The sequence below is a fragment of the Vidua chalybeata genome, chromosome 2 (assembly GCF_026979565.1).
Source record: "Vidua chalybeata isolate OUT-0048 chromosome 2, bVidCha1 merged haplotype, whole genome shotgun sequence".
In the NCBI taxonomy this organism is placed as follows: domain Eukaryota; kingdom Metazoa; phylum Chordata; class Aves; order Passeriformes; family Viduidae; genus Vidua; species Vidua chalybeata.
Genome location: NC_071531.1, coordinates 23,663,797 through 23,678,797, shown reverse-complemented (window position 1 = coordinate 23,678,797; position 15,001 = coordinate 23,663,797). Strand labels below are relative to the sequence as shown.

Genomic DNA, 15,001 nt, shown 5'->3' with positions numbered 1-15,001 from the left:
ATTTCTCTTGCAGAAGTGTTCCAGCTACAGAGTGCTAGGTAGCATACACATATTTAAGAAATATGGGGAGTTTGTTAAGCACTGTAGTATCCTGAAGGGATGCACAGTTTACATGAATTCTTATATTCATCCTTCTATTTCTTCTGATTTCCATCACACCTCTGTCCCCTAGAACCTCGTCTTGATTAATTTTCCAAATTATCTTCTTCATTTGTTTCATAGAATTAAAGACAAACAGCAGGCCTGTCTTCCTGTTGCTTTTGGGAAATTAAGTCAGCTCTTTCAAGTTACCTGGCTCTAATTTTCTTTCCTAAATAGGTATTTACTTCTTTTCAGGTGCTGTTAGCATATGTGTGTGTCATGAAATTAAAAAGGATGGGGAGATAATCAGGAAGAGGAAAAAATTTCCATGGCTTTTATGAGGTGTCATATGGGATTTGATTGCTTCTTTTTATCTATGTAATTTAATTGTTCAGAGTATTATACCTTGAAGCTGTTTTGTGAATCTTTAAGAACGAAAAAGATTTACATTGTTGGTTCTGTGCCTAATTAAAAGTGATTACAGTAATTTCCCTGGAGTGAACTAGTGCTGTATTTGTTTCAATGTCTTAACTAACAGGGAAAAAAAAAAAAAAAGACCGAAAGGTGCTTCTTTTACCCACAAAAGGTTATCTGTGAGAGTTACTTATGGCCTGCTTTCAACTAATATGATTATTTTAGCCACAAATAACACAAGCTCATGTAACTTACCAGGCTATTGAATCCCAGAGCACCTAGAGCTTGTTTTAGTATGGCTAGTTTCTCCCTGTTTTGAGGGTTAGCTGCTAACATCGTCTCTTCTGATACAGTCTGGCTTAGATACCTGCACAGAGGAAAAACACCATATCTGGTATTTACAAGGCTGGTGCATGATCAAGCTTTTGAAGTTCAAGTTCAGCTTTACATTTCTAACCAGAGGTTTATTGCAGATTTTTCTCAGCCTTTGGAGGGAGCAGTACCAGCAACAGAATGTTCTGCATTTCTTAAACTTTTGCTTAAGACTCTGCCCAACCCCAACTTTAGCCTACATGGCAGCTGAAATTTCAAACTGGGTTTATACTATTGCCAGTTCTGCCACTTTTGCACTACCAGAGATGCCCCTTCAGAAGGCAGATTTGAGGAGAACTTCTGATAGCTCTGACTGCTTTAAATTCCCCTCTTGCTGACATGGGAATAGATTAGCCGTTAACTACCACGGTGATCATTCCTTCTCCCAGCAGCTGAATGGGTGATAGGTGTACTCAACAACTCTCAAAATGAAGCAGTAACCAAGTACACAGAGTGGTAAGTGTACAGCCCTTAAGCTGTACTGCCTTGCACACTGCAAAGCAAAAGGCAATTTTATCTATCTTCCTAAAAACAATTAGCAGAGATTAACAGAGATAACAGATTAGCAAAGAGAGAGACTCATGCAGCAGATGACTCAGGAAAGAAGAAAACGTAATCAACATAAAGAGTAATAATACAAAAGAGATTAATCACAAACTGTAGCAAAACAGATTATTGAAAAGTGCAGCAATCTAGTATTTACAACCACTTATTTTGACCCTCTTGAAGTAAGTCCATATTTTTAAAAGTATTCAGGTATCTTCATAGAGCTGAAATCACTAAGAATGAGGTGTCTGAATATCTTACAGGATCTGACTTCTAATTACATAATGCTGAGAATGTAAGATACTTTCTTTTCTTGTTTTCATTAAATTAGCATAATCATTAAAATACACATTCATCACACAATCTGCAATCTTCACAAATGTCACTTAAATAAACAAAAGAATTCTCCACACCTTTGTCAAATAACATCATCACTACACCAACAAAGGTAGACAATTTACATACATTTCAGCCCTCACCCTTCACCACAATTACAACAAGAATTCCCCACAACTATTCTGCTCTCTACTGATGTTCAGTCCACGATCTGTCAATTAAATATGGGAAACAATACTGGTTTAATTTTTGAAAATTCTCATACCACTATAGAGGAGACATAGAGGAGACTATTACCACAGAAGGTTTGGAAACACTCTAGTAGGGGTGGTAGTTCTTATAAGGATGCCCTTTTACATGAATGTATGTAGGAAGAATTATTTAGTATTTGCACTTTTCTAACAGATGAGGTTTAAATAGTACCAACAATGAAACATAAAGTGCACTTTTAGTGAATCCATATCAGATTTACCAGTGTGGATTCCCCTTGCAGTGATAATGGCATAATTTACCCCAGTACGTGAGCAGAAGAAGAATGATGGGGTTAAAAAATGTGTGCCTGGGAGCATAAGTACCTTTTGCACCCACAGGAGGACTAATTCAGCAGTTATCTCAAGTATGAACAAGCCTCTCATATCAGTGGATAAAGCTGGTGGTTCACAAACCATTGAGAACATGTGTCTGTGAGCATCACTGCCAGGGCTCAGCACTGGTTCCGCAAGGTTACTGAAACATTCATTTTGTCAGACTGAGATAGGTACAAATGATAGCATAGCTGTCAAATCAGCTAAAGCAGATGATACAAAGTATAGCCAGCTTTATGTTGTTTTGTGGGTTTTTTTTTTTTTTTTTTTTTTTTTTTCTGGGGATTTTTACCTTGCCTGTAGGTTCAAAAGCAGCCTAGAATACATTTAATACTGCATCTGGCATAGAACCTTCTGGTGTAAAGGTTAATCCATCAGAAAACTCTCCACTCTTCTGAACTGCTGCATGAGCTTATGCCAGTAACGTTATGCATCATAAATTGGTGGCACTTTTGCTCCATAATTCAGAGATTTACAGCAGCAGCCACTCTGCTGTCAAAATATTCTATTGTTGAATGTTGTAGGAGTTGGAAGCATATGGCCATTTCTGCAAAAAAAGCTTCCTCCTCAATGGTTTTCTCCCTAAATAACTCTTTGTCTCTCTCTATACTGAGCAGGGAGTAGTCTTTCCTGTTCTGTGAGGAGAACATTCCACACTTCTCCTTTTCAGGGCACCCCATTTAACCAGCACTTTTTTTGCACAGCTGAAATGCTGGTGGGTACTGCTGTTGCAGAAAGCTGAGTACTACCAACCCCTCTGAGAGCAGGCTGCAGCACAGCAAAGTGGTGCAGAGCCCTCACTCCCTGAGAGGAAAGGGCTGAGCTGAAACCACACGTGCCAGTTCTTGCCTTCAGCACAGCCCTTGCTGATTCAGCAGGGGGTAAACTGGGTACCTGCCAAACCAGGTGCCTGTGGCTCTACAAACCATCCATAAACTGCAGCAGCTGCTGGGACTTGCCTGTTGGAAGAGAATCTGACTTTCCCAGCTTACACGTCCTGAAGACTTAATCAGCAGATGTGCTGGTGCTCTTGGAAAGGGATGCAGTTGGACATTTTCTAAGGTGCACTTCAATTTAGTTTCCCCAGTCTAAAAGCAATTAAATTATTTTATAACATTTCATGAGGCCCACTCATTTTCCAAACTATTTAAGGACTAATGAAATATGAAACATTGCTTTGAAGATTTGGACATTTGACTGTTATACATTGATAATATAGAGTATACTTATATTAAGGACGGATCAGTTGTATGGACTACTTGGAACTGCTGCTGGGTATCATATAACCCTCACAAAATGTAGGAAATATACAATATAACATGATATATTCTAGCCATACAAGGAAATATATTTTCCTGTTTATTAAGTTCATTCTGCCTCAGAAACTTAGTAACATTTAGATAGAATTTTATTTTTCTTTTAAAACAGTTCCCTGGCAGCTCATTCTTTCCACCTTAAAGATGTTGAGGACTAAAAGGGTTTGAGACACCATTTGTGTCCATATTACTACTGTCACCTATTTATGCTTAAGAACTAGAGTCCAGAACAAACCTTAAATTGTCCCCTCTTCTACAAAATTAAGGAAAGAGGAAAGAGATGTGTCACAGTGCAAAAGTCCTAATAATAATAAACATTCGTTGGTTGAAGATACATCACTTTTACATAAAATATAAACTTTTTTCTAGGATGTGTATCTTTCCTCATATTTACAGTGTATTTTTGTCTTTTGACATACAAGTGGCCTGGGCAGAATGGCATTGCTGGTGATGAAGAGGAACTAAACTGCTTAAAATTTAGATTTTGAATCTACCATGGAGATTTTATTCATTATTTTTACTTTGATTTTTGCTATTGTGAACTATACCCAGGAAAAACTATGATGTTACTTGAGTGTGTGTAATGTTCCTATAAGTTTCCAACAAAATAGTCTGTGTTCAAATGTAAACCAGATCTGGTGACTCCTGAGTTTTTTGTTGCTGATAATTTTAGTAAAAGAGGTACTATTGCTATACAATCCAGAGCTGATGTTCCATAATATCTGATGCATACAGGCTGTGCACCAGTTTCATGCTTACTTAGTTCAGTTTTACTAGCCTTACTGGCATATCTCTGTGGGGAAATTCATTCTGCAAATGCACAGGCAAATTAGTTTACTGTAGCTTTAGAAAAAGATTCTCAGATTTTGGATGAAGTTGAGCCTCTTAACTGAAGGTAGCTACTCAGACAAATTATATTTATATCTCTCAGAAGTGACAAACCAAAGAGTTTCTGCAGTTCTAGTAATTAATCCATTTTTCCTGAATGCATAACTGTTTAAATGCTACCCCATGCTAACATTGGCATCAGACTAGAACTTTTAACAGACAGTTTATCAGCACACAAGTTTTAAAGATATGGTCAGTGATTTTTATTTCAGAAAAGAAGAAATTCACTGATTCACAAAAATTATTTTTTTAAAGAAGATAAACTAATTGAATTGCAGTATAGTCACTTTCAGTAAAGCACGATGGTACATTAGATAGACAATTTCATGAGAAAAATAAGGGACTATAGACTTTTTCTTTCTGATTTTTTCCTAAAAGTTCTAATTTGCAGCACTGTAGCAATCTCATCTATTCTAGTCTATAAAAGAAAAAAAATACTATTTAGAAGAAATTGTGGTAATTTTTTAGTTTATTGTTTATCATAATATACAATTTTTGAACCATCATTAGAATGACACCATAAATCATATTTTCAGGTAGGGGTGTGACTAGTACAACCAAGAGTATAAAAAAATACTTAGTATGGCATTCAATTCTTAAACATTATCGACCCATATAATTCCATAATTACCTTACCATTTGCCTTATCATTCTCATTAAAATGGTTACACATCATCACAATTATTTGACTTACATATTTGGTACACAGATCTCAAATATGAAGAAGAAATATGTATGTTAGCTTACCTGAACAATACTGAACTTTTGTGACATAAGCATATTTCAAAATTTCCTACATAACCCCACCATTTAAAAACTTTGTTCAAGTAATTAATCCTCTGCTTAGATGATTGAGCAAATAATGAGACTAAAGCTTCAACTAGCTAAGACAAGCAAAGACTAAAAAGAAAAGTTTTGACTATCAGTTTGCCACTGACAGAAACTCAGCAAAATAATACCTGATTTACATTAATTTATTTTCTTTTGAACTGTAACCCAAGAGCATTTAGTAACAAAGTTACTAATGCCTCATTCAACATAAACAATTTATGTAATTTCTGTTTATGCTTAGAACTGCTGCATTTATTTAAAATCTGTGAAAAGACAAAAATAAATCTGATAATAAACCTTGATATTTCACTAACAAAATAAATTAAACATTACCAAAACACTATCCTAATCACTTTGCACTTGTAGAATCTGACATCTGAAATGTTCACATATTCTGTAAGAGCAGCCATTTTATGCCACACACAATATTACATATTGCTCTGTAGGATACAGAAATATCTACCTCATTGCAGTGGTTCCAGTCATACCTGGCAGCGAAACTGTCTGAAATAAATTCGTAGGTTGCAACCAATTCACCAGAAATTCCCTTTTGTCTGGACTGTTAGAATTGGGTTTCAATTGAAGATGAACCATGAATTTGTCAGATGGACACTGCTTTTCTGAGGAATTTCCTGAAGTAAATACACCTTTTAATGAATAATTAAAAGAACTCTTGGTAGGATTATATCATTACGTGGTTCTAAGTCACTGTAAAATTTTAGGATAAATCCCTACGATTTAAAAAAGTTAATTGGGCTTGTTTGTAAGCTAGCATCTAGCTGCTTCCCACTTGACTCCTTTCCTGATGGAGGATAACACACCTCCATTTTGTTGTACAGCTTTCTAGGCTATACCAGGTTTGACATAAGAGAAACAGTAGAAAATCAGTACAAAAAAGTCTTGAAACTTTTTAGGCAATAGTGAAGTAAATGCTGCTTGTGGTAATAAGTATTTCAGCAACCACCTTCAAGATCTTCAGTAAAAAAACCCCTCAGGTTACTGGCAAAAATCTTCATTTTCTAATTGTTTATACTCAGAACAATCTGTGCTCAGATTAGCAACAGAGGACATATCTTTAATACCAAAAAACACCCAGAAAAACAACCCAACCAAAACCAAACTACCAAAACTGCACAGAAAAGCAAGGGACTGAATGAGGGTATCCTGCTTTATTGTTCACAAAAGGTGACAGAGATCAGATGAAAGCATAATTTGTCCAGGAATTAGGCCCAACAGAAATGACTTACTAAAAAGATACAATTCAACAGCAAACAATTATAGAATAAGAGAAAAGGATAACTGAATGTACAAATTCAAGGCAGGTAAGGCTGATTAGGCAGTGGATCATCAGAACAGCATCTAGTATAAACTAAATGAGAGTCAAGTATGCCTTGATAATGCAAAAAAATTAATCATTAGATATAACACCCTTATTTGCATAGGCCAACATAGGAGTCATAAAATACCTAGCATGGTTAAAGCTTGAACTGGACTACTCTGTGTTATTTGGGACATCCCATTTCAGGAAAGTCAGGATCAGTTAAGAAAAAACCCAGAGGAAAGCAGCAGCAAAAGATGTATCAGAAAATAGACTTAGGAGCAAAACAGTTCATTAAATGTCACCTACAGAAGACTGAGAAAGATATTACAAAGATGAAAATTTACACAGTCTGGAGGAATATATGTGGAGGTTTTCAAGATTCAACAAAGCTCTGAACAAGCTGATCTGATCTGATCTGCCAGCTGGTCCTGCTTGGAGCAGGCAGTACAGTAGAGACCCCCTGAAGTCCCTGCCAAAATGAATTATTCTGTGATCCTATGAAACACATTTAATTAATTTCTCGGATGAACTGGCATTTGTTGTTCTGTTTTATTTTTTATCTCATGTAATATCGGTAATTTTGGCCCCAGAAAGCTGGCACATGAAGCAAAAATAGATCTTTAATTGTTGCAGACACTGCATTGACCTTTAAATAATCCCTAAAATGCAAAAATTGACTACAGGTGTTAGAGCCATAAGATATCTGAGGAGGAGTAAAATTTGATCAGAAATTTACATTGTTCAATATCTGAAGGGATGACAGGGTTCTAAAATCAGACCAGTCTTAAACACCGAACTCCTACCAAAGGATGAGTCAAAAAGGAAGATAATATTTCTGCTTTTCTGCTCAGGTAAGCAATCCTTTCCACTAGTCTACATAGTAGTTAAAAAAGTACTGCATTATTATTTTATGGGGAAGAAAATTTCTTCTGATCTTGAAACCAAATATTTTGACAATAAATTCTAAATCATCTTTCTTTTTTAAAATTTTAGAAAACTCAAATCTTATAGAAATTAACCTCACATTTTAAGAAAAAATGATATGTCCAATTTATAATCAGAAAATTTCCAGACACTTTAATTACCTTTTATGAGCTAGAAACCAAATAAAACCTCTTTTAAGATTTTTTTTTTAATACCTTCAAAATACCTGGATTTTTTAAAAAAAGACTGGGGGCACAGGACCAAACTCTTGGAATTGATGAAAATATCCAATGCAAGCTGGATCAAAATAATTGTCAGGACACATGCTATGACCACCACATCTCCAAGTAAATACAGCTTAGCTTGATTTTGTACCTAGACATTAAATGGTTTGTACCTTCCACATGAAATTATTTATTAATAAGGCTACCAGGATGCCTGAATAAGAATCCTTTCTTGCACATAATCACTCAGGGAGGATAAGATCTTTATTCTACTGGGCTTCTGGGTAAAGGTGTACAGTAAATGAACTCAAACTTACTTAAGTTAGACTTTATTTCTAAGTTAAGTTCACTTATGAAGTGAAAAAAATCATTCCAAATACCAACCTGAGGTAGAAAATCACAAGTTTCAAGATCTGGGAATGATAGAATCATGGTCCTGCTAAGAACTGGGAACATGAATGCGAACCCAGATGAAACTGCCCTGGCATTAGCTCACAAATCAGTTATATTTTCTTTCTTTTGTGCTGCTGAGGCAATAGATTTTCAAAGGACCTCTCTGTTTGCACAGTAGATCCTGTCTTGATACAAAGGCTTGGACCATTGTATACCAGATCTCTGGAGGCCTTTTTTAAACCAAGAGCAAAGGAAAATATTATTTTTCTCTGTTTATATCCCTTTAGTTGGTAAAAGAAAAAAAAATTGAAAAAAAAAATGTATGAGAAGAGCTGAATGTCATAATCTGTTCTTTGTTGAGACACTTGGCCAACTGGCTCCTGTAAAGAATTAAAACTTCTCTGCTGTGCTTTCTTCTGCTGATCCACTTGCCCACTTGTAATTTCTCTGCTATTAGTAGGATACCTCTATAACTTACCCAGAAAGAAATAGAATAGTATCAGCTCCTACTCTGGCACAATTGAACACAAAATACAGTATATTTTGTTTGCTAAAAGGAGTTTAAAATTATTGGGTAAATAATTTACATTGAAGGAGCAAAGAATAAATACTCAAGATAAACTGACCACTAAATACAGGACTCTCTATCAATAATTAATTAGGCAAGCCTCTGCAGATCATGTTGTGAATCAGAAATTCTGCATTTTGTCTATAAAGCTCTTATTTCTTTTATAAAAATAACATACAAATAAATTCTTTCACAAATTAAAAATATTAAAAATATTTTTAAAATATATAAAATATTAAAAAAAGAAAAAATCTTAAAACTGAGATCCTGATACTTAGTATTTATTTATCCAAGCCAGAAGGTTTTTGTTCCAACTTTTAGGACAAAAACCCCATGCTTTGTTTTTTTTTTTTTTTTTTTTTTTTTTTTTCCTGCTGTTTGTTTTGTTTTGTTTTGTTTTGTTTTCATTTGTTTGTTTGGGGCATTTTGTTTGTTTGTTTGTTTGGCTCTAAGCCTATGGAAACTTCTCACGCAATAGTTCTCCAAAACCATTATGTGCTGTTTGGTTAAAGAAATTTAGAAGAGATGATTGAAACCAGGCACTTTCAAATCATCTTCATCCTGGATATGATTTCCTGCATATATCTCCCCTCACACAGAGGTGTCCAAATTCTTTCTAATCGTGACAATAGGCAGGGTATAGAACTGACTTGTCACTTGCTATGCATGAGCCTCTCTATAAGTCAGCTTTATAGGCAATTGCTAGGAAATACTGTGCCCATAGCTCAGAGAAGAGAACATCAGACAGATGGAATGGATTCAGGAATACCTACTGGAAACATTCATTTTATTCCAATGCTGTAAAGCCTTTTCTTACAGCTTGACCTTAATTAAAATGTGTCATTTAAAAGAATGCACAATTGTGCTCTCAGTGCCAACTGCTATAAAATGCTTGTTCCAAAAACAGACACAGGCCATGCCCATCATGACATCATATATAGTGATTTTATGCCACTAGAAAAACAAGAAGTTGGTTTCTTTTCTTGTCAGGTTTACAAGTACTGTGAAGTAGAATAATGAATTATTTCACCACTGTGTATTGTCCCAATTCAGCAAAACACGTCTGTGTAACTAACTTCAAACCCATGCTTCATCCCACTGATTTCCATTGAATCTTAGTATCAAAATAAATATCAATAACTGGAAGTTATAGGTGAACACCCTCTGCTGAGCTCTGGTTCACTGAGAAAGAAGAAAAGGCAGACTGAGGTGAGTGAGTTTGGAGGAAATAAATGGTACTGGTGACCTAGACTTTAAGCAGACCCAAGCATTGCTTACATAATTTTTAGGCCTTAATTATGTTATCTTACACTTATTTCTAGTCTATGCAATGGCAATTCCAAAGATACACAAACATTCCTGAACTGTAACTGTATGACCTAGGCATAGTGCAGAAAACACATCTAAGATATTTAGCTTAGATGAACGTGCCCCAACACAACCATGGCACTTCTTGCTCAACACCATCTGGGGAGTCTCTGATACACTTCACAGTGAGCCACACAGACTTATCTTTCAGCTTTACTTGTCATTATATAAAGCCTAAACCAGAACATTATTACAAAATCTTCATTAGTTGATGCTTTGTTGCTTGAAAATTCTCAAGAGAGCCAATGTCACAGGAGGATGGAGCAGTGTTTCATAATCAAGTTCCAGCTCTAACACAATTGATATGCATGTTGTGGGTGTCATTTAATGTGACATTGTATTAAGAAGCATGGATTAACAAGCTAAATCCCTTCCTTCCCCTTATTAGTGTTGCCCAATGAACCATGTACTTGTACAATCATGTGAAAAGCGTATGGCTTTTTCCTTTGCAGTCCCCATTCCTCCTTCTCATCCAGTTCAGGGTAATAGTCCTTATTAAGCACAATGGTCATCAGAAAAATTCAACATTACCAGATCCGTTAATTTTACTTTAGCTTCACGTAGAAATCATAAAATCTCAGATATGGGTTAGTTGCATACAAAATATAAGCATTTAAAAACCAGTTTTCTTACAACTAGGTCAGTTTACTGCCCTCATATTAAATATTTGTGAATTATTTCACTGAAATATATTAAATTTTTGTAAGAGTTTAGCTATTCCTATGACTACTTACTAAATCCCAAGATGCAATTTAGGTATAATTAAAGTTTAGGATTGTTTGGCCTGACTGAAAATTAATGACTTCATAGTTCTACATATGTTTTAAAAAATGCTTTCAGAACTGCTGGGATGAAGGGTATTGAGTATATAAAAGCAAGCCATTACCTTTCAAAAATAAATTCCACCAATCTCTACCATACTTACAAACTCACAGAGTAAGAAATTTCAACAAACCTTTTTATTTCTTTAAATATCTCATGTGAATATGGGAGGACAATGTATTCTGCTTAGTGAGGAAAAGCTGCTTTGCACTTAGCACTGTTTGATATGTAAACAGGAATGAGATAAAGACAAAGCAAAACAGTTGACATCAATGAAGTAAACGACATTTCCAGAACATGATAATGAATAGCTTCTGGATTTCTTCTCTCAGGGAAAAAGGGAATGTATTATTCCTTATTTTTTCCCCCTTTGCCACCAGTTTTTAAACATATTAGAATCTGAACAAATTTTATACCCTTTGAACCTTGTTACCCTGTAGCACTGAGCTGGAGTTACTGCTTATCATTTAAGTGCACATATTTTTCATAACTCGTGCAATAAAGTAGCAAAAACAGCACTTAAAAATCTGAATAGCTTTGTTAATGTCAAGAGGTAAGGTATCAGCATAACTAAACACTGTAGACAGATTTGATGACAGCCAGAACACACTTTTATTTTTAGTTTTCTAAACTAACAAAATTACAAGTTATGTATGTGTTTTGTAAACTGGTTTTAGTGCAGAAAGCTCATGTGTTATCTAGTAAGTAGTTTTGCCTTGATATTTTATAAAATTAAATTTCAAATAATTCTGTAAGACTGTGTGTACTATGAAGTATATGAGTTTTATAGACAGTGGATATACTGAAAAGGAAAGCAAAGAAATACATATCGGTCTTTAGCCTCAAAATGCTAAATGTTGGTAGGTTTCAATGTTTTTTTTTTCCTAATTATATTTTTTAATGGTTTTTTTTTCCTAATTATATCGATAATCCTGTGGAATAGGTTGAAATCAGAGACTCAAGCATCCTGTTCCTAAAATCACACAAAAACATAAATTTAGAATTATTACGTTAAAGAAAAAAATGAATGCTCAATAGGAGTGACTCAAAATAGAAATTTTCACACGTCTGATGGTAACACAAGAATTAATACAGACAGTATACCTTGACCTGTTTGTGTGACTCATGATTCATATATTTTACAGAATCACAAAATCTGTCAACTACCACTCTAAAACTATAATTTTGAAGCTTAATATACATGAAATAAGGAGCATAATGTTGATGGTGATGAAAAAGTAGCAAATAATAAGCATTGCTGAAGATGTAAAAACGGTAAGCCAGTCTGCATGCAAGTGCAAACTGGTCCAATCTACTTCCTGAAATGCTTCAAAAATTGTTTGAACTTTGCTCCTACAACTAAAAGCAATTTTGTATTTCTGTGTTCAGACTTTGGCATTGGTTGCCAGGCAGATGTCATGAAGTTTATGAGCTTCAAAGCCATTTCTCCTCCAGCACTTGCTAGTTTTAAAATGCTGATTCATTAAATAAAGCTTACTGTGTTAAGAGCCACAGTATCTGGTCTAAACTATAAAAAGTGCTTAGAAAACCTGCTTATAACTTTCACCAATATCCAGTTAAAATACTGATAATATGCTTCAAAATTATTTCATATTACCACTGATTGTAGTGCACAAATCAATTTCAGATAAGATGATGTACAAGAGGCATTCTTCTTCCTGTATATGCAGGTATGACCATGTATATTCAGATGTGTATATTAAACAAATAATTCTGAACAGTAAGATCCATTTAAAGCACTTTTAACTTGGTTAAAAATAAAAGGTAAGGCTCCCCCAAGACACTAGGCAACTTTTGAAATACTGGTAAATATATATTATGTACTCAAGAATGAAATTTCTTTTTAGAAGTATTAATAAAATTAATTAATTAATCAATAATGATAATTCACCTTTCATGGGCTAAGAAAGTATCATACACTACACATATATGATTTGGCACAGTACCAAACTTTATTGTAACTTACTTTTTTCTACAAAGCCAGAATATTGTCCTTGCAACTATAAACGGAGCAAATTCATGTGTATTTATATATGTGATCTATTTAGAAATCAACAATCCACAATCAACAATTGCCACTCCCTTAATGTAAGAAGAGCTGCTTTTCACACAGACACCAGGCTACGTGATGCTGGACACAGGGTTCAGTAATGGAGAACTGCCATCTGCTCTCCTATGCTCAGCAAGACCAGCTTTGCCCCCCTGCCTCAGGACCATTTTTGTCCCAAATGCATTCCAGGACAGTCCAAAATGTGAACAAGATGAGTGTATGTGCCTGTTTCTCTCATGTCTTTTCAGGCCTCACAATAAAATCATGCTGGATGAAAGGTCACAAATGAAATACTTCTGACATTAAATCCCCTGCAGTGCTTTCCTTTGCCCCTCATAAGGCACCAAGGACACTGAAGCTCAGCAAACCTGAAGTAAACCTCAGAGATTGCACACCAAGATCTCGACTGAAGGGTTACATCTAAGCAAGTTACTTAGGTACTGAAGATACACTGACCTTATACTGTATAAAATACTGAATAAACTGGCCTTCCAAAAGCACATTTGAACATTTAGAGTACTTTCATTGTTTGTGTGTCAAAATAGGACAAAGAGACTTCCTACTGGGTCTTAGTGCTGAAATCCTGTATTTACACATAGGGATTGCAAAGCTAGGTTTCATTTAAATACATTGCTTTCTAACAAAAATGAAAACACATACAATTTTAAAAGGTAATAAAAATAAACAGAGAAGAAAGATGATCACAGAATAAATTATGCTTTAAAGTAGTCCTTTCCCTCCTAAGATATATGGGAAGCAGGAATGGGAATATATTGGAGAGGATTGCAATTGCATGTTTAAGAAACAGGCTCCAGAATCAACTACATAATCAAAGAATTGGAGATGCTCCCATTTGTTCCAGTTTTGTCTTAGAGGCCAACCTAATTCTGTAACATACTCACTGAAGTTCAGTTCATCATAAGACATATTTCAATACATTCTGCTCCATTCCTCTTAATTGCTACCTGATTTAGGAGCCCTGTTTAAACAGGAGATTAGGTCTGAAATGTGGAAAATATACATAATGGATCTGCAAATATAGTGGGAAAGGAATGCCAGAGAGCATGATGAAAATGGGGGAAGGACTGCAGCTACAAGGAAGTACAGATATATCTCTGATAGTGAATCTGATGTCTCTAAACCCAAAGACATGAGTTATGAGTTATACAGAAGTAATCACAAAGAAATACTCAGAAATACTAGGACAATGTCTAGGCAGTGCCAGTGTTAACACATCTTTATTTGAGACAGAAAAGCGATAAAAAAATAAAGTCAAGAGAACAATGATTTAAATAGAAAAATACATAGAATCATCATCATTACTGAAAGGCTTGGGCTGGCAGGGACCTTAAAAACCATCTAGTTTCAACTCCCCTGCTACGGGCCGGGGTGCCACCCACTAGATCAGAGTGGCAATATTTATAACAAAGAAGGGTCATACAGATTTTCTATGGTTTTTAATCAATGCTTCAAAATTCTAATGACATAAGATAGTCTCCAAATGTTTTTCAACAAAATTATTCTATGAAATAACTTATTTTCCTATTTCAATTATTTACAGTGAAAGACCACAGACATGTTTTTACCGGTGGTTAGTTAGCACTTTTCTTAGTCTTCATAATTCTCTTCTTGTTTGAAAACAAAACACAAAACTGGTGTCAGTGTACCAGCATCAAAGTAAATACTGCAATTACTGTGTAGGTTTAATACTAAGCTGTAATGCCAGCCTGGTAAATTGATTTCTATCAATTTTATGATTTGATTTGGTTAAAATCCCACAAAGGTTAAAGTAGAAATTAGAAGGTGCCAAGAGTTGTCAGAAGCCATATATTACACTTCTCTACAATTATGATTACCAATACAGTTTGTTGGTCAAATGGTGTTTCTATGTTGTTTCAGTGCCTTTTCCTATCATTTCAGTCAGCAGAAAATTCATAGTAAG

The 15,001-nt window shown here is 35.0% G+C and overlaps 1 protein-coding gene across 1 annotated transcript in view; it reads right to left on the bottom strand.

Annotated features, from left to right (window-relative positions):
* MYO16 (myosin XVI) overlaps positions 1–15,001 on the bottom strand; it is a 353,672-nt gene that overhangs the window by 117,827 nt on the left and 220,844 nt on the right. The window contains exon 17 of the mRNA XM_053935810.1: positions 751–862. Coding sequence (XP_053791785.1) covers positions 751–862 — 112 coding nt within the window. The remainder of the gene's footprint in view (positions 1–750; positions 863–15,001) is intronic.